This window comes from Ictidomys tridecemlineatus, chromosome 4, assembly GCF_052094955.1.
Source record: "Ictidomys tridecemlineatus isolate mIctTri1 chromosome 4, mIctTri1.hap1, whole genome shotgun sequence".
Taxonomy (NCBI): Eukaryota; Metazoa; Chordata; class Mammalia; order Rodentia; family Sciuridae; genus Ictidomys; species Ictidomys tridecemlineatus.
In genome coordinates, this window is record NC_135480.1 from 203,866,647 (window position 1) to 203,884,678 (window position 18,032).

Consider the following 18,032-nt stretch of genomic DNA (forward strand, 5'->3'; position numbering starts at 1 on the left):
AATTGTGGCCATAGTTTCTGTGTATTGAAAACCTATTGTATATATTAGTATGGTTGAAGGTATATAATTATGCAAATGTATTTAATACTCAGAAGGCTTAAGGGATAGATCTCAAGGGTAAATGCAGTACCTTTTAAGCTATTTTGACTATACCCCAGGGTAATATGTACATTTTATTTTTACCTCCCAGTTAGTACCTGTGTGTGTGTGTATGTATAGTCCAGGAGCATAGTTCACAGTGCAGTGTTTGCTGCCTAAGAAGCGTTCCCTTCTTTCCTCTTCAGGCCCTTCCTCTTCTTTTTCTTGGTAGTACTGGGGATTGAACACAGTGGTGCTCTACTACCGAGCTACATCCTTAGCGCTTTTTATTTTATTATATTTTATTTATTTATTTTAAAAAATTGTTTTGTAGTTGTTGATGGACATCCATTTATTTATTTATTTATTTATTTATTTATTTATTTATTTATATGTGGTGCTGGGCTGGGGATGTGGCTCAAGCGGTAGCACGTTTGCCTGGCATGGGTGCGGCCTGGGTTCGATCCTCAGCACCACATACAAACAAAGATGTTGTGTCCGCCGAAAACTAAAAAATAAATAATAAAAAATTCTCTCTCTCTCTTTAAAAAAAAAAAAAAATTTATATATGTGGTGCTGAGGATCGAACCCAGTGCCTCACACATGCAAGGCAAGTGCTCTATCACTGAGCCACACCCCCAGCTCTAGCCCTTTTTATTTTGAGATTAGGTCTCACTAAGTTGCCCAGGCTGGCCTTGAACTTTTGTGATCCTCCTGCCCCAGTCCCCTGAGTCAGTTTTGTAGGAGTGTGATATTGTGCCTATTTCCCTTTTCTTTGTTTCTTTCTTTCTTTCTTTCTTTCTTTCTTTTTCTTTCTTTCTTTTTTTTTTTTTTTTTTTTAGTGAGTTGTGACCATAGGCTGATCTCATAATTAGTAGGTCATAACTCTGAAAAATACTGGAATAAGATTAAGAGCAAGGATTGGAGTTGGATAGAATTAGGTTTACATTTCAGATTGATCATATACTGGCTCTATGACCTTGGACAAGTACAGAATGTCTTAGAACCTTTCTAAAATAGGAATATACCTCTTAGGGTGGATTAAAGGATCATACATGAAAAACACTCAGCACACTTACTGCTTATAGCAATCTATGAATGTTTGAAAACATAGGAACAGTTGATGCAAATGTCTATGTAAATAAAGAGTCACAGTTTTAAGATAAGGAAACTGAACACGTACTGTTAGGACAAAAAAGTTGGGGGTGTCAGATCATAGTGTATTCCAGCGATGGGGTTGTGATTAGGGGCAGCTGCATATCAGTGAAGTTGACATTCTTTGTCATTGTTATCCTATGTCCTTTATGTTTAAGATATCCTGCCTTCGGTATTCAGAGGTAGCCTTTCTTCTTCTTTATATAGTCACCATTTTTCTCCCACTCTGGGACATAGGATTAGGTCTTGTGTATACTAGGCAAGCTGTCTGCCACTGAACTAAATCCCCAACCCTGATGTAAGCACCTTTTATGACACTGTCACATTGTCTTTTTAGTTACTTTTTCTGTTCTAGAGAAATCCACAACATGGACTCAATTGAAGTAGGGAGATTTTCTGTTTTTCACTGAAGGATAAAGTTTGCCTAAGTTTTCTTTGGACCCACATGTACTTTTGGAGTTAAATCATGAACAACTTTTCCTTCCACATCAGAGGCCCTCACAGAATGGTTTCCTACAGGGCCAGCTTGGTAGTACCCAGAGCCAAGGCCTGGTACCCTGTGTCATGTTTGTGCTGAAGGAGATGCTTCCCAGCTACCACAAGTGGCGCTACAACTCCCATGGTGTGCGGGAACAGATTGGTAAGGATAGCGTGCTTAGGGAAATCCTGGGCACTTTCTGGTTCCCCAGACATCGTCTTTCTCTCCCTTTTGTGGGATAATGGCCATCAAACAAGGCCACATCATTGTCATATCTTCTTTGGAGTCTAGGTTGCCTGATCCTGGAGCTGATTCATGCAATACTGAACCTGTGCCATGAGACAAACCTGCACAACAGGTAATACGGGGCTGGTTGCTAGAGTGCACCACTCACCAAGGGAAGACAGGGGTTTTCTTCTAGAGCACTCACCTTGCTTAAACCGAAAGCTTAGTAGTTTCAACATTGTGTTCACTTTCTACTGATTCAGTTATCATTTCTCCCCATAGAGAGAGAAGAACAAATGAAGTAGGAATGAGATGGGGTGGTTTTTTGGATGTGCTGTGTGTGTGCGTGTATATGTACACTTTATGATTTTTATGATCTTTACAAAAGTTATGCATGTTCTTTGGAAAAATTCTCATTCAATGCAAAATGAATCTACTTCCTAGAGGTAGCTGTTGTTAACGGGCTATTGTTAGTGTGTGTTCTAGGCGTTTTCTTTGGATTGTACTCACTGCTCTTTCTTTTTGTGCTACCACATATAGATCTGTTTTGTTTTAATGGCTCCATAAATTCCATCCATGGGTTAATCATGATTCATTTCTGTAAACATGTCTGTTAATTGATGGATGATTAGATTGTGGTCTTTGGGACCAAGTCTGTTTCAGAGTGCCTGCATCTTGTAGAGAGCTGGTCTGTGTATCCCACTGTCTAGTTGCTTGGGTCTGCCTCCCTATTCCAGCTGGACAGTGCCTTTCTCTTCCAGTGATAAGCTTGGCCACATCCTGTAACTCAATACCTCTGTCTTCCAGTCATACTCCCAGTCTGCAGTCTCTCTGCATCTGTAGTCTGGCATACACAGAAGCAGGACAAACCGTCATCAATATCATGGGCATTGGTGTGGACACCATTGACATGGTGATGGCTGCTCAGCCTCGAAGGTAGGACCCCCTCTTCTCCTTCGCCTTTTGTCTTTACTGTGCTTGAATATTTTAAGGCTTCCAGTAGCTTGCTTCTCCTCCCTCCTCCTCCTCCTCCTCCTCCTCCTCCTCCTCCTCCTCCTCCTCCTCCTCCATCTCCTCCTCCTCCTCCTCCTCCTCCATCTCCTCCTCCTCCTGCTCCATCTCCATCTCCTCCTGCTCCATCTCCATCTCCATCTCCATCAAACTTGCTATCCTCCTGCCTGAGCCTCCCAAGTCACTGGGATGACAGGCATGTGCCACTATACCTGGCTGCAATAGTTTAAGACAACCTTGTTCTTCCAAGGGCATGCCTTTATATTACCTAATGGCTGCTGTATAGATTGGTACATAGGAAAAGGAATTACTACTTCTCAGAATCTGTTGAACTCTAGGAGTATTGTTAGCATCACAGTCATGAGAACATGCATGTTGCAAATGAATTCATGTTGTCTGATCATCTTTGGTTTCCATTTGGCACTCTAGTGATGGGGCAGAGGGCCAGGGGCAGGGCCAGCTGCTGATCAAGACTGTGAAACTGGCATTCTCTGTCACCAACAATGTCATTCGGCTGAAACCTCCTTCTAATGTGGTGTCCCCCTTGGAGCAGGCTCTCACACAGCATGGTATGTACTTCTCTTCCACTCAGCAACTTTCCTCCCATGAGCATCTATTTTAGGCATTGTTGGGCATTGACACTCTTTTCTGATGAACTCCTTGAGGAAATTTGGACATGATAGTAGCTCCTTTCCTAGTCTTGGAAATAAGGGGACTGAATTATACTTAATTTGTATCTCCTATTGATGACAGAATAGTAATGAGAATGCGGGCTTTGAGTCAGACCACCTTGATCCACATTCAGACTCTAGCTAGCTCTGTGATCTTGGGCTTATTGTTAATAAACTTTGCGTCAGGTTTCTCATCTATAAATTTGAGATAGTAAATATTATCTACTTTATAAAAGCATAACAAAGAGCAGATGGATATCTGCATGGAGAGGAAAGTTCCTGGTGCCTATTGAATACTGCCTCTGACTACTTTGTGACTCTATAGTAGTTGTTTAATCCTTTGTGTCTCTGTCTACTCATTTTCTTTATTTTTTATTGTACCAGGGAGTAAACCCAGATGTGCTTAACCACCGAGCCATTTCCCCAGCCCTTTTTATATTTTACTTAGAGCCAGGGTCTTGCTGACTTGCTTAGGGCCTTACTAAGTTATTGGGGCTGGCTTTGAATTTGTGATCCTACTGCTTTAGCCTCCTGAGTGGCTAGGATTATGAGTGGCTGGGATTACAGGTGTGTGCCACCATGCCCAGCCAAGTCTATTCATTTTCATTTTGTTTAGGTCATGTTTAAGATCTTTTCTAGTTGTATGGTTTTGGAATTTTTATGAGTATTTTGTATTTCTATACGATTCCTTTTTCTAACCTATTTGTTAAAAGTACTTATTTTCTTAATAATGTATCTTAGCCATTAATTAATTATATTGAATTATTTACCCCCCACCTCCAACCCAACCCTCCAAAAAATATCCTGGCTGCTGCTTTGCTTCTGAGAAAACAGAATGAGTCGGTTTATGCTGGCCCTCCACATACTCAAGACTAGTCCCCCAAGTGCATTAGCCATTTGGAACATCAGCCTCTCTAAGACCTTGAATTGAAGTGCCTTTGGTGTCTTTACTATTCCTGTGCTTCTCCAGGTGCCCATGGAAACAACCTCATTGCTGTTCTAGCCAAGTACATCTACCATAAACATGACCCAGCTTTGCCACGTCTGGCCATTCAGCTGCTGAAACGTCTGGCCACGGTAGGATCCACTTAGCCAACCAGAGCCCCAGGACATGGACTCTTTCTGCTACAGACCACTCTTGCCCTCTTCCAAGAGAAGCATCTGGCTAACTTGGACTTGAAGTAATGTAGACACACACACATACACACAAATACACACAAGTAAATGTGTGTTTATGTGATTTTTTTTTTCCTGATTGCACGAGACGCACATGCTCATTATAAAATATTTATTTAAAGTTACAGATAAACGTAACAGAAAATTAAGGTTCCCTCTTGTTCCAAGAATCCCTGTGAGCAGGAAAGGTTCATTCAGTGACTTGAGATTTCTTTTTATCTGTATATATGTATTTAATATAGGTATTTGTACACTTTTGTTCTTTATACCAAAGGCTAGTTCCTCTGTACATGCTGGGATTTTGGGTATTGGGGCTTGAACCCAGGCCTTACATATGCTAGGTCTGGCCATTCAGCTGCTGAAACATCTGGCCACGGTAGGTACTCTGCTGCTGAGCTATATTCCCGTCTTTTTTTATTTTAAGACAGGTCTCATTGAATTGCCCAGGCTGGCCTCAGAGTTAATAATCCTCCTGCCTTAGTCTCCTTAGTAGCTGGGATTACAGTGCACCACTGTGCCCAGCTACCACTTTATATATTTTGGAACAACTAGTCTTGCCTTCAACAATTTATGTTTCTAACACCTAAGTTTTACATCCTTGCACAGAGACTTTATCAGTTTTTCGGTCTTTACCAATCTAATAGACGAAAAAAATATCTTTTCTGATTTCATCTTTTTTTAATATTTTATTTTAGTTGTTGATAGACCTCTATTTTATTTATTTATATGTGGTGCTGAGAATTGAACCCAGGGTCTCACACATACCAGGCACGTGCAGAGCCCCAGTCCCAGCTCCTTCATTTAATGTGTTACCAGAAATTAAACCCTGGGCCTCACATGTACTAGCCAAGCACTCTAGCTCTGAGTCATGTCCTGGCCATCTTTATGTTTGCTCTTCTGTAAATGTTGGTCCTCATCTGAGAGTTTTATGACTATATGCATCTCTCTCTGCTGTATCTGGAGCTCTCTGAGCTCCCTTCTGTAGAAGCCCATTGAGGTTTTTCTAAAAGCAGAACTATAAAGCCAGTGTGTCCTGGTCTCTGCTAGGTGGCCCCAATGTCAGTGTATGCTTGTCTGGGCAATGATGCAGCTGCCATTCGTGATGCCTTCCTGACCCGCCTTCGGAGCAAGATTGAGGACATGCGCATCAAAGTCATGATTCTGGAATTTCTCACAGTTGCTGTGGAGACCCAGCCAGGCCTTATAGAACTGTTTCTAAATCTGGAGGTGACAGACGGCAGTGATGGCTCCAAGGTGAGCCTGCATTTGGTGTGAGGCTAGGCAGTGGCTCCTGGGAGGTGTGGCTGTTTGCAGTGGCTGTGGAACATGAATTCCCACTTCTCCCCCTTGCAGGAATTCAGCCTTGGTGAGTGGAGTTGTCTCCACGTGGTCCTGGAGCTGATTGATTCCCAGCAGCAGGATCGGTACTGGTGCCCACCTCTGCTGCATCGTGCAGCCATTGCCTTTCTGCATGCTCTGTGGCAGGACCGCCGGGACAGTGCCATGCTGGTCCTCAGAACCAAGTAAATCTGTCTCCCAGACTTATTTAACTTCTGAGTCTTCTTGTCCTTGTCTGTGAAAAAGGAATAACAGTAGCTTTTACCTGCAGAGATGTCTGTGACTCTCTATTGGGAATGTGCATAAAAAATGCTTATCACATAGCTAATTACAGAGGAGTCTTGTATTTTTCTTTTTAAAGCTGACACTAGCAAGTGTTATCTTCAGATTCTGTCACTTTTGTGTTCTGTCTTCTGTATTCGTTCTTCTTTTGGTATTAGGGATTATACACAGGGGAACTTCACTATTTTATATTTTGAAACAAGGTTTCACTAAGTTGCTGGGGTTGGCCTAGAACTTGATCCTCCTGCCTCAGCTTCCAGAGTCGCTGGGATTCAGGTGTGCATCACCTTGGCTGGCAGAACCTATTATTCTTGAGAAACAGTAGATGAGAATGGCTTCCTTGGGCCATTGGACAGAGCGAAAAACCCTATTCTCTAGGACCCTGGTGGCACAAAAGGAATGTATGTTAAAAAAGGCTCAGTTTTGAGAGTTTGTTCTCTTAATTTCCTCTCTATTCTTTTTTATAGGGTTTTGGGAAATATATAGTGGAATGATCCTTAAGAGTTCTATAAAGAGCTGGGTGCAGTGGTGTATACCCATAATTCCAATGATGTGGAAGGCTAAAGTGGGAGGATCACAAGTTTGAAGCCAGCCTGGACAATTTAAGATCAAAAAGGACTGGAGATGTAGTTTAGTGGTAATGTGCTCCTGGGTTGTATCCCAAGTATCTTTTGTTGATCAACTCTTCAATGTACAGTTGGATTTCTTAAAGAGAATATAATTTTTATCTATGGAATCCTTTATGTTTATGGAGGAACACATGTTAGTATTGGAACTGGTAAAACGTGACCACCAAGGGGAGCTGGAAAGAGGAGAAAAGACGATGGGAGAGAAAATGTGTTTTCTCCAATATTTGTTTTCTTCTAGACCCAAGTTTTGGGAGAATTTAACCAGTCCGTTGTTTGGAACCCTTTCTCCTCCCTCAGAGACATCTGAGGTAAGCTGTGGTAGAGGATGGGCTGTGAGGGGAAGGTGAAGAGAACGATACCTTCCCCGGTAGCCACAGAATGTTTTCTTTGCATGAAACATCTTTCAAGTCTTGCTTTGGGAAGGAAAGTGACTTGCCTTGCTCTGGGTGGATTGCTCTGTGGTCTTTTCTTGCTGGGTGACTTTGTGGACCTGAAGCCCCTGCCCTTATATATCAGATGCCCATTCACCTTTAACAGGGACTGTGCTTGTTTGTTTTCCAAGTGTTGGATCACTGTTGTCACATAGCCTATTAGTGGGTGGGGGTGCGAGGGAAGAGGGTTTTTTATGTGATGTTTGTTCTGCCTCCCCTCCACAGCCCAGCATCCTGGAAACCTGTGCCCTCATCATGAAGATAATTTGCTTGGAGATATACTATGTAGTTAAGTGAGTTCTTTCCTGTTGTGATTTATTTTTTATTGTCTTGGGAGGGCACTATTAGGGATGGAATCCAGGGACACTTGACCACTGAGCTATATCCTCAGCCCTTTTATTATTTTGAAACAGGGTCTCGGTAAAATTGCCCAGGCCGGCCTCAAACTTGTGATCCTCCTACCTCAGCCTCCTGAGTAGCTGGGGTTATAGGCACATGCCATCATCATGTTGAGATGTTAATTAAAGGTTGGAGAAGGAGACTGTGGTGGCCCACCACTGGGGACGTGGAGGCTTCAGAGTGAGTGCAGAGGAGAGGGCTGGTTTAGAACCATTCGTGAGCTCCCTGGACAGTCTGTTGATGGCATTATGATTATCAGGAGTGGTATTACAAAGCAGGATTTTATGGAGGAGGAATCCTAGAAGGGCCTCAGCCTAACCCATTATATTGACCAAAAAGTCTCAGTCCACTCCAGGTGATCCTGGAGTCATCTGTCTGCCTTAAGTCCATGTGATATGGCTCTCTCTGCCTTAGCAAAGATCTGCATCCATCACATTCCCACCTGCTTTTACAACCTAACCATGGGGTCTGTATTTTCTTAATATCGTAGGGGTTCGTTAGACCAATCATTAAAAGATACACTCAAGAAATTTTCCAGTGAGAAGTGCTTTGCCTACTGGTCGGGGTATGTCAAGTCCTTGGCAGTTCACATGGCTGAGACAGAAGGCAGCAGCTGCACGTCCTTATTAGAGTATCAGATGTTGATCTCTGCCTGGAGGATGCTTCTCATCATTGCCACCAGTCATGTAAGGATCTCCTTGGGGGAGTGTTCACTTTGGTAATTTAGCACTGTTGTGTTGAGATCCCTAGCAGATATAGCCTCTTTTGATAAGAATGAATCAATTTCTCTCTTTTGAGATTCAAAATGTAATGGGTTCTGCACTGAGAGATTGGGACTGATAAGGGGTGGTTGAGGGTTTTGCGTCTAATAGGAGACTCTTGAGAAGATTATAGAGAAGTAATTCAGAATTCCTGCAGCCATTGCTGGAGGCCTCCTGAAGCTTCTCTGTCCTGGCTTACCCTGAGCTTCATGTGCCTCCCTTCCTTCATGTGTCTATCTCTGCCTCTGGTGCTATATGCCCTGTAGGCACTGGGCTTAGGCTTGGGGACTGGCCAACAGGTAGAAGTTGCAGTAGCCTCCTCTTAGATGTTTGTTTTCTTTGGTTTTAGAAATTGCATTTCCTGGTCTTAAAAGAAGTGAGACCACTGTCACTGTACTGTGTCTGGAGAGTCGGTTTTTAGAGAGAATTGACATTTGGGAAGTTTCCATTGTTCTTGGCGTTTTTTGTGGCTCAATACCATGCTGTGTTATAAAGATTTGGTCTGAAGTTGTTCTTCCTGAGGGCATCTGGGTTGATATCTTAGCTTTATTAACAATTGAGATGGGTGGGTGCCGCCTGTTCCAGGCATCTTGTTCATTTCTGTGGCTTGTTCCTCAGTGCCAGACTTCCTGTGTGCTCAGAGCTTTGAACCTAGGAAGTGTAGGTATGAGAGCATTAGTGACTGTGGACCCTTGAGTCTTCAGACACAACTCCAGACTTGGCCACTTTTGGTAGCGATTGATTCCCCAGGGAATAAATGTCTGTGTCACCTCCTTTTTAAAAAGGCCGTCATCAGGAGCAATTCTTGAGAAGTAGCTCTGAAAACCCTGCAATCCTCTGCCCTTCAGGAAGCTTATTGGTTAAGTCCAGATTGGGACCACTCATTCTTTCATTGAATAAGTATTGGCAGGGTGCTTGCTTTGTGCCAGTTGGCACCAGCAGTGTAGTAGTAAGCAAGGAAAATGAGGTCTTTGATGTCATGGTGAGTTCCCATGAGGGTGTAGATTATAAACAAATTCACAAATGAAAAAATTTGTGATTTAGGAGCTGGGGTTGTGGCTCAGTGGTGGAATGCTTGTCTAGTATGTGTGAGGCACTGGGTTTAATCCTCAGCACCATGTAAAAATAAATAATTTTTTAAAAAAATACAGATTCAGATTGTTATGTTAATCATTGCTTTGAAGAAAATAAGATGCTGTGGTGATGAACACATGAGACAGGAGTGGTCAGGCGGGCCCTCCCCAAGTTGGTGGTGTCCCAGCTGGGGCCTGTGTAGACAAGAACCTCCGAGCATAATGCCTATAAAGTAAAGTGTCTCAGCAGATGGAATTGCAGGTGCCAAGTCCAGAAGTAGAAAAGAGCTAAGTGTGTTAAAGCAGGAAAGGCAAGGAGGGTTGGACCAGAGTGAGGAAGGTAGGGTGGTATGTGTGGCTGGTGGGGCCAGAGCCCACAAGGCTCGTGGGCCATATGGATTTCCCTGGCATTGGGAAGTCTTTGAAGACTTCTAAGCAGAGGAAGTCTGTAATCTGGAAGAGGAGGTGAACTTGGGCTTGATTCTGACCGGATCAGCATGCCCCTTAAGCCCTATTTTAATTAGGGACTTGTCAATGACTAATTGTGGAGGGCCCCACATTTCTTGGCTTCTGAAGTCTAGGAGATTTTCCCAACCAAAACTTTTTTCTGTTCCTTCGTAGGCAGATATCATGCACTTGACTGACTCTGCGGTACGACGCCAGCTCTTTCTTGATGTGCTGGATGGGACCAAAGCTTTAGTAAGTGTGTCTGGCAGAGATCCCTCTCCTCCTGGAGGTGCTCTCCAGTGAAGTAGCTCATGCCCTGCGGGCCACACAGGTGGTCGGGTCAGAGGGCTCGGGTGGGCAGCAGCCCTGGGCCCCTCCTCCCTTGTTGCACCCCTGTGAACGCACTGCCAAGGAAAGAAGGCAGGAGGCCGAATGGTTCCCTGTGGATGGAGCACAGGTCTTGCACAGCGTCTGTTCACAGGAAGCAGGGCTCCTACCTGCTCCACTGTCTCCCTTTAGCTCCTAGTTCCTGCCTCCATGAACTGCCTCCGCCTTGGCTCCATGATGTGCACACTGCTGCTCGTCCTCCTCCGGCAGTGGAAAAGGTGAGCACCAGGCAGAAGAGAAGCTCAAGGCCCCAGCTTCTTCTGTAGGTCTGCGTGCTCCTCCTTAATGACCCTCATTACCCTGGAGCAGGGACAGCGGGCCGGACTAGCTTTTATCATAGGGAAAGGGAAGAATACCAAACAAGCAGGGGCACAGCAGTCTGCCTGAGGCACCTGAGGTGGAACAGGGCCGTGCATGGCCTGTGGGTGAAAGCTGCCCCCCATGCTTGCAGAGAGTTAGGTCCTGTGGATGAAATCCTTGGGCCTCTGACGGAGATCCTGGAAGGTGTGCTGCAGGCAGACCAGAAGCTCATGGAGAAGACCAAGGCCAAGGTTTTCTCAGCGTTCATCACAGTGTTACAGATGAAGGAGATGCGAGGTGAGGGGCCAGTCTGGGTGGGCTTCCCCCAGCCAGGGCCACATGTTTTTCCTCTGACTTTCGAGGTTTTTAATTTTATAATTCTTGCCTCAAGAAAGCGCTTTTTCTTTCCCACCCATCACTCCTTCCCTCCCGTGAGATGACACTGTTAGCATCTACTGCAATCCCAGCCCCTGCTTGGGAAAAAAGCATTGGTGTGCAGTGAGAGTTGACCTCTGATTGTGACAAGTGTTCCCTCCCCATCTGCTCTGTAGTAAGTGACATCCCCCAGTACTCCCAGCTGGTTCTGAATGTCTGCGAGACACTCCAAGAAGAGGTGATTGCACTCTTTGACCAGACCCGCCACAGTCTGGCATCAGGCAGTGCCACAGAGGACAAGGACAGCATGGAGACAGATGACTGCTCTCGGCTCCGACATAAGGACCAGCGTGATGGGGTGAGGGAGCAGCACCCTGGCAGGCTGTCTTTCTCACTGCCTGCCGGCTCTGTGCTGGCCCTGGGGTGCTCTCATGGACTTTGCAGCCTGGTGGGAAAGGTGGTAGTTGCCATTGGAGTGCAGCCTGATGGAGAAAGCGGGTGAGAGTTTCAGCTTGGCTTCAGCCTCATCTGGTGACTCAAGAAAAAGTGCCTTGCTGGGGATGAGGTTGTGGCTCAGTGATCGAGTGCCCCTGAAAAGAAGGTGCCTTCCCAGCAGTGGCTTAGTGGGTGGTAGACAGGCCCCAGCAGGCAACAGGTTCAGGGAAGATTTGGGCAGCGAGAAGGGTACGTTGCCAAACTTTGGTCAGCATCTTCTGGTGACCTGAGGAAAGGCTGGTGTGAGTGAAATGGGGGCTGGATGGTAGCAATCTCGCTTCTCATGTTCTTTGATCTGGTGCTGAAATGACACAGAAAATGATTGAAGGCTCTTAAGCCAAGGAGAGAGATCACCAGATGTATGTAGTACAGAACAGTGTTTTTTAAACTGGGTCATGACCTATTAGTGAAATTAGCTCATCTGACTACAATCAGCATTTTAAAAATGAATTAGAATAGGGCTGGGGCTGGGGCTCAATGGTAGAGCGCTTTCCTAGCACATGCAAGGCCCTGGTTCGATCCTCAGCACCACATAAAAATACATTAATAAAGGTATTGTGTTCAACTACAACTAAAAAATATTTTTAAAAAATGAATTAGAATTAAAAAGAAACATCAACTGGGTGTGATAGCACACACCTGTAATATCAGCTACTTGGGGGCTGAGGCAGGAGAATTGCAAGTTCGAGGTCAGCCTGGGCAATACAGTGAGACCTGTCTCAAATCAAAAGGGTTGGAGGTGTGGCTCAGTGGTGGAGCCCTTGCCTGGCATGCCATGCTCCTGAGTTTGAATCCCAGCACAGACAACTGAAAATCTGCATGCTTTCTATGATGTGAGAGTGGATACTATTAGTGGAAAACTGTACCTGGGTGTACATGGGGGCACAGTCTGTGGTCAGAATAAGTGTGAAAAGCCATTGGTGTCAGGAGTGAGGCCTGTGCAAGTGGTGTAGCAAGAGGTGAAGTCACCCAGACTCCGATTGGCAGAGATGGTGCTAGGCGGGAGGTGGCACTGATGAGGTTCATGATGGTAGTGTTGGGGGCAGAGAGGGAAGAGGTAGTGGTGGCTCTGTCAGTTTAGGGGTTGCTTGTTTGGGTGGATGGACTTGCCATTTTGTAGAGGTGGACACAGGAGTGGGGCAGGATGAGGAGGAAGCATGAGCTGTATCCATCACAGGCCACACTCAGCTGTATGTAACAAGAGGCCTTGGGCAGCCAGAAGGGCCCCTCCTCCTCTTTCTTTCATGTACTGTGCCCTTTTCTTTTTACTCATCTTTGTTCCTGGATCGTAGCAGGTGTGTGTCCTGGGCCTGCACCTAGCCAAGGAGCTATGTGAGGTGGATGAGGATGGGGACTCATGGCTGCAGGTGACTCGCAGGCTCCCCATCTTGCCCACCCTCCTCACCACCCTGGAGGTGAGCCTCCGCATGAAGCAGAACCTGCATTTCACTGAGGCTGCACTGCACCTGCTCCTCACCCTGGCTCGCACCCAGCAGGTAGGACGCCAGCCTGAGGGTAGGAGGACCCTCCCTGCTAGTGGTGATGCTCCCAAAAGCTGGGGGCTGGGCTGAGCTTGCAGGGTGCCTGCAGGCTCGGCTCTAGTTTATGGGGCAGTGCAGACTCCAACTCATTCCACATCTGTCCTCCCAGGGAGCCACAGCAGTGGCTGGGGCCGGCCTCACCCAGAGCATTTGTTTGCCTCTCCTGAGTGTGTACCAGCTCAGCACCAACGGCACTGGGCAGGTGAGTGCCAGGAGCCTGCCAGGAGCCTGGGTTGGCCTCCTGCACTTTTCAGGCAAAAAGTGCCGTCTCCTGTCTTGCTGCCTGTTTGTGACCCTGTAGTTGCTCTCCTCTGCGCGGCTCATCCAGTGCCCCTATGGTGTGGATTCTTCCCTGTCCCCAGGTGGATCTCACTGATAGGCAGCTAAGCAAAGATTCATATGTGCAAGATTCTGGGTTGGTCCCTAGCACCAAAATGCACTACCTGGTCCCTGTATACCAGCTTTGGAAGCTGGGATAGAGTCTTCCTTTTGAGTTGTGAAGGGGAACAGGACAGGACTTTGAGGGTAGGTTTTCAACCAGGGCAGTTGTAATCCTCTTCCTCCAAAAACCAGTGTGTACTTGTGATTTTTTAGCCCTTGGTGAGGAGGAGGGCAGCCTGTGTTGTGGGTGCTTGGTGGGTCCTCAGCACCCATCCCTCTGCATACCCCACCCCAGATACCTCTAGTATAGCAGCTATCTTCTAATCTCAGAAGAGTGCTTCTCAGCCAGTCTCTCGCTCCTGTCAGAATTGGTCTGTATTTGTTTCCAGGGCAGGGATACATTCATGTTGATTCTGCTGGCTTATGGCACCTCAGACTAGAACTCGGAATCCCGTACCTCTCTGCCAGTGCTCTCTGCATCTGCTGGCCTTGCCTGCTTCTGGCCCTGCTGGTTTCAGTGGATGGACTTGCTGTTGCAGTGCCTGCGCACACTGCAGGAGGTTTCTCCTCCCAGCTGCCAGCCACAGGGAGGCCCTGCTGCCCTCTCACCTGAATTCCTGTGGCCCTGTCTGTCTCCTGAGCTCCTCTGCTGTTTTCTCTTAGACACCCAGCACATCTCGGAAATCCCTGGATGCCCCTTCCTGGCCAGGGGTCTACCGCCTGTCCATGTCCTTGATGGAGCGGCTGCTCAAGACTCTGCGCTACAATTTCCTGACTGAGGCCCTGGACTTCGTGGGCGTCCACCAGGAGCGGACTTTGCAAGTGAGAGGCTGCTGCCTCCCAGGGACTAGGGGCCCAGTGGCTGAGGGTGACAATGCCCTTGTTTCTGGGGGTACTGTAAGGTTTCTGGTCTACTCAGACAGAAGCCTTTTATTGTTAGGCTATGCCACTGTGTGCTGCCTTCTCAGCTGTGGCTCAGGACTTACCCTTCTGTTGGTGGGTAAGCACACTGCATTCGGCCCCTGAACTGTCCTGTCCTCCCCTGCCATCCCCCGTCCTTCCAGTGCCTTAATGCAGTGAGGACTGTGCAGAGCCTGGCCTGCCTGGAGGAGGCGGACCACACCGTGGGCTTCATTCTACAACTCTCCCACTTCAGGAAGGAGTGGCACTTCCACCTGCCTCAGCTCATGTGTGATATCCAGGTAGGCCTCGGGCATGGTTTCTTGGAGGAGTCTGGGGAGTTGTGGAGAGACAGGGACTCTGCTTCTCCAGGGAACTGCAGGCTGATCCCAAGTGTGAGCTTATGCTTGGGAGCCCAGGGCTCATTTAGGTTGCTCACTCGGAAGTTTTCCCTCCACAGTGAAGGGCAGTGGGTAGGTTAAGAACTTGAGCTCTTTGAGATAGACCCAGGTTCAGGACCCTGAGGAATAGGTGTGAAGTTGCAGGCAGTGGGCAGCGGGGCAGGACACAAACACAGGCTCTAGAGGCTCTGCTTGTGTGACTGGCCTGATCACGTCACCCCTCACCCTGAGCCCTTTGTTCTTCTGTGTTTAATTACTTGGTACATTTCAGGGTACCTAGTGTGCTGCTAGGTTGCAGGGAAGCAAGGCCTACACTCTGGCACACTTAATGGCTACAGAGACATTAAGTGAGGCGAGGGCGCCAGTGCTGAAGGGAACTGACATCGCGGACAGATTTGTTTGGTTGGCCTAGGCGGCTGGCTGGGGCTGCCGCCAAGAATTCCCCACTCCTACCCTGTGTGTCCAGGTGAACCTGGGTTACCTGTGCCAGGCCTGCACCTCTCTCCTGCACAGCCGCAAGATGCTGCAGCATTACTTACAGGTAACAAATCCCAGCCCATCTGCCTACAGTGCTCACCCTGGCCTCCTTGGGCTCCCCTTCATTTCTTGACTCTTCCCAGAACAAAAATGGGGATGGCCTCCCCTCGACTGTTGCTCCCAGAGTTCAGCGACCTCCCACCACCACTGCTGCTGCTTCTGCTGTCCCCTCCTGCTCCTCTAAACAGCCCACTGCTGACCTAGAGGCCTCAGAGCAGCGAGCCTTGCACACAGTCCAGTATGGCCTTCTCAAGATCCTCAGCAGGACCCTGGCAGCCCTGCGCCACTTCACCCCAGATGTCTGCCAGATCCTGCTGGATCAGGTACCTGCCACCATCTCCTCACACCCTCAGCCCCTGAGGCATCCTCCAGGCTTCTGTGCTGCGCTAGAGAGTCACCCGGCTCTTAGTGGGGTCCCAGGAGCATTGTTTCTTTGCTTTGCAGTCCCTGGATCTTGCTGAATACAACTTCCTGTTTGCCCTGAGTTTTACCACTCCCACATTTGACTCTGAAGTGGCCCCCTCCTTTGGGACCCTCCTGGCCACAGTGAATGTGGCCCTCAACATGCTTGGAGAGGTAAGTTAGGTGCTATAGGACTCTGGCCCCTTGTCCACCCAGCTCTTCCCCTTAATCTACCACTTCCCAGGACCTGGGGCAAGTTATCTGTCCTTGAGCCTGTTGTCTTAAAATGAGCTTGAGGGGACCCACCTGATAGGATTCAGTGAGGTAACTGGTGCAGTTGCTTAGTGCAGGACCTGCCAGGCAGGATGCTCTTATAAACCCAGGGCGGCGGCTATTAATTTTTTTTTTTTTTTTAACTGGTTGCTTCTTTCTCCAGCTGGACAAGAAAAAGGAGCCCCTCACCCAGGCTGTGAGGCTTGGCACACAGGCAGAAGGGACCAGAACATTAAAGTAAGACCTTCTGGGACTTGCTAAGGGCCCGGGGCAATCATGGCTGCTGCTCTCTTGGCTCAGTGGCTCACCCGCACCTGCCAGCTTGGCCCTCTGCCACACTGCCAACTTGCTCCTCCTCCCAGGTCCCTCCTGATGTTCACCATGGAAAACTGCTTCTACCTGCTCATCTCCCAGGCAATGCGGTACCTTAGGGACCCAGCTGTGCACCCACGGGACAAACAGCGGATGAAGCAGGAGCTCAGCTCAGAGTTGGTATGAATGGATATAGGATCTGATTGGAGGGAAAGGGGCCCTGCCTGGCCAGCCACCTGAGGATTAGGGGTGATGGCCCTGGGTACTGAGCCTCATCTTTTTTTTTTTTTTTTTGTAGAGCACACTGCTTTCCAGCCTCTCACGCTACTTCCGCCGAGGAGCCCCCAGCTCCCCTGCTGCTGGTGTCCTGCCCTCACCCCAGGGCAAGGCTACCTCTCTCTCTAAAGCCATCCCTGAGAGTCAGGAGCCTCTGATCCAGCTGGTGCAAGCTTTTGTGCGGCATGTGCAGAGATAGCGCAGTGGTGGGCTGCCTGCCTGCCTGCCTGCCGCTTCCCCAGCACAGCAGAGGGCTGCTGCCTGCCACTGAGAGCAGCTCCTGTCACCCTCTTCTAAGTAACACGACTCCAAACACCCACCTGCTGACATTATTTTTGTAAAGACGAAGAGGTCAACAGCAGGGGTGGGGAGCCAGGGGTCTGCTGTGCTTTGGTCTCCTGGCCAAAGCCCCCCAGGGGTGGTCTTGTCCTTCAAGCATTCCCCCGCAGCACTTGGCTGGCCATGGCAGTGGCTGGCAGCACAGGAGGCTGTGTGCGTGTGTTTGAGTCTGTTTCCATGATCTGTTCTTGCAGTTTTTTGGTAATACTGTGGTCTATTTATACGAATATTAAAATACTGTTTATAGACAACTGACTGCTACATGCCTTCCAAGCCCCGGAAGGACAAGCCAGGTCTCGAGCCATGGACAGGCTGCCTTGGCCTGGGACCCAGCTTGTGATGCAGTGGCTTGTGGAAGGCAGGAGATGCATTGATGGTTGACTCACCAACACTCCTTTGCTGGGGTCCTCCCAGGACATCAGATGCTCCCCCTGCTGGCCTGCATGGGTCTGCCCAAACCCCTGCTGGCCTGGCTGCCTGTCACTGAGCACCGCCTCTCTGGAGCTCAGCGCCTTCTCATTACAGCCCCAGAAACCCCAGCATCATTACCAGCAGCTAAGCCTGCTGGTAGCACCCTGGAGGTCCCCACGGGCAGGCTGAGTTGGGGTTTGAGTCCTTGCTTGGCCACCTGAGGAATGAGGCGACTGTCTGGCCTTTTCCCTCGTCCGTACAGTGTGAACGCTGAGCCCGGTAGAGGACTCCCAGGTGTGCGCTTGGCTCCACACTTGGTCCACAGCTGTCGGTTACTTGAGCTTTAGTAGTCTCGCATAGTCTAAATTTAGGGAAGTTTTTCTTACAAATAATGTTCCTTGTGCCTATAATGCGTGGGAACCACACACTGCTCTGAGAACCCAGCCCTGCGTGGGAGTGCAGGCTGTGAAGGACTTTCCCTTCCCTCTGCCTAGTGCTCTAGGAACAGCCCGCCAGCATGGCACCTTGCTCCCTTCTAGGCTACCTCC

At 48.1% G+C, this 18,032-nt stretch overlaps 1 protein-coding gene across 6 annotated transcripts in view; it reads left to right on the plus strand.

Moving 5' to 3' along the window:
- Nup188 (nucleoporin 188) overlaps nt 1–17,324 on the plus strand; it is a 54,627-nt gene extending 37,303 nt beyond the window's left edge. For 4 of the 6 annotated variants that reach the window (XM_040286467.2, XM_021723612.3, XM_040286469.2 and 1 more), the window contains 24 exons: nt 1,753–1,873; nt 2,003–2,069; nt 2,744–2,872; nt 3,377–3,516; nt 4,589–4,695; nt 5,842–6,048; nt 6,148–6,317; nt 7,282–7,351; nt 7,700–7,767; nt 8,364–8,559; nt 10,329–10,406; nt 10,674–10,759; nt 10,993–11,138; nt 11,393–11,574; nt 13,004–13,207; nt 13,362–13,454; nt 14,297–14,455; nt 14,698–14,835; nt 15,401–15,475; nt 15,555–15,794; nt 15,916–16,047; nt 16,310–16,383; nt 16,509–16,638; nt 16,757–17,324. In XM_040286467.2, the coding sequence (XP_040142401.1) occupies nt 1,753–1,873; nt 2,003–2,069; nt 2,744–2,872; nt 3,377–3,516; nt 4,589–4,695; nt 5,842–6,048; nt 6,148–6,317; nt 7,282–7,351; nt 7,700–7,767; nt 8,364–8,559; nt 10,329–10,406; nt 10,674–10,759; nt 10,993–11,138; nt 11,393–11,574; nt 13,004–13,207; nt 13,362–13,454; nt 14,297–14,455; nt 14,698–14,835; nt 15,401–15,475; nt 15,555–15,794; nt 15,916–16,047; nt 16,310–16,383; nt 16,509–16,638; nt 16,757–16,933 (3,189 nt within the window). In that variant the 3' untranslated portion in view covers nt 16,934–17,324. The remainder of the gene's footprint in view (nt 1–1,752; nt 1,874–2,002; nt 2,070–2,743; nt 2,873–3,376; nt 3,517–4,588; nt 4,696–5,841; nt 6,049–6,147; nt 6,318–7,281; nt 7,352–7,699; nt 7,768–8,363; nt 8,560–10,328; nt 10,407–10,673; nt 10,760–10,992; nt 11,139–11,392; nt 11,575–13,003; nt 13,208–13,361; nt 13,455–14,296; nt 14,456–14,697; nt 14,836–15,400; nt 15,476–15,554; nt 15,795–15,915; nt 16,048–16,309; nt 16,384–16,508; nt 16,639–16,756) is intronic. The other 2 variants (XM_040286468.2, XM_005321059.5) reach the window with 1 other exon arrangement.
- The last annotated feature ends 708 nt before the right edge of the window (nt 17,325–18,032 follow it).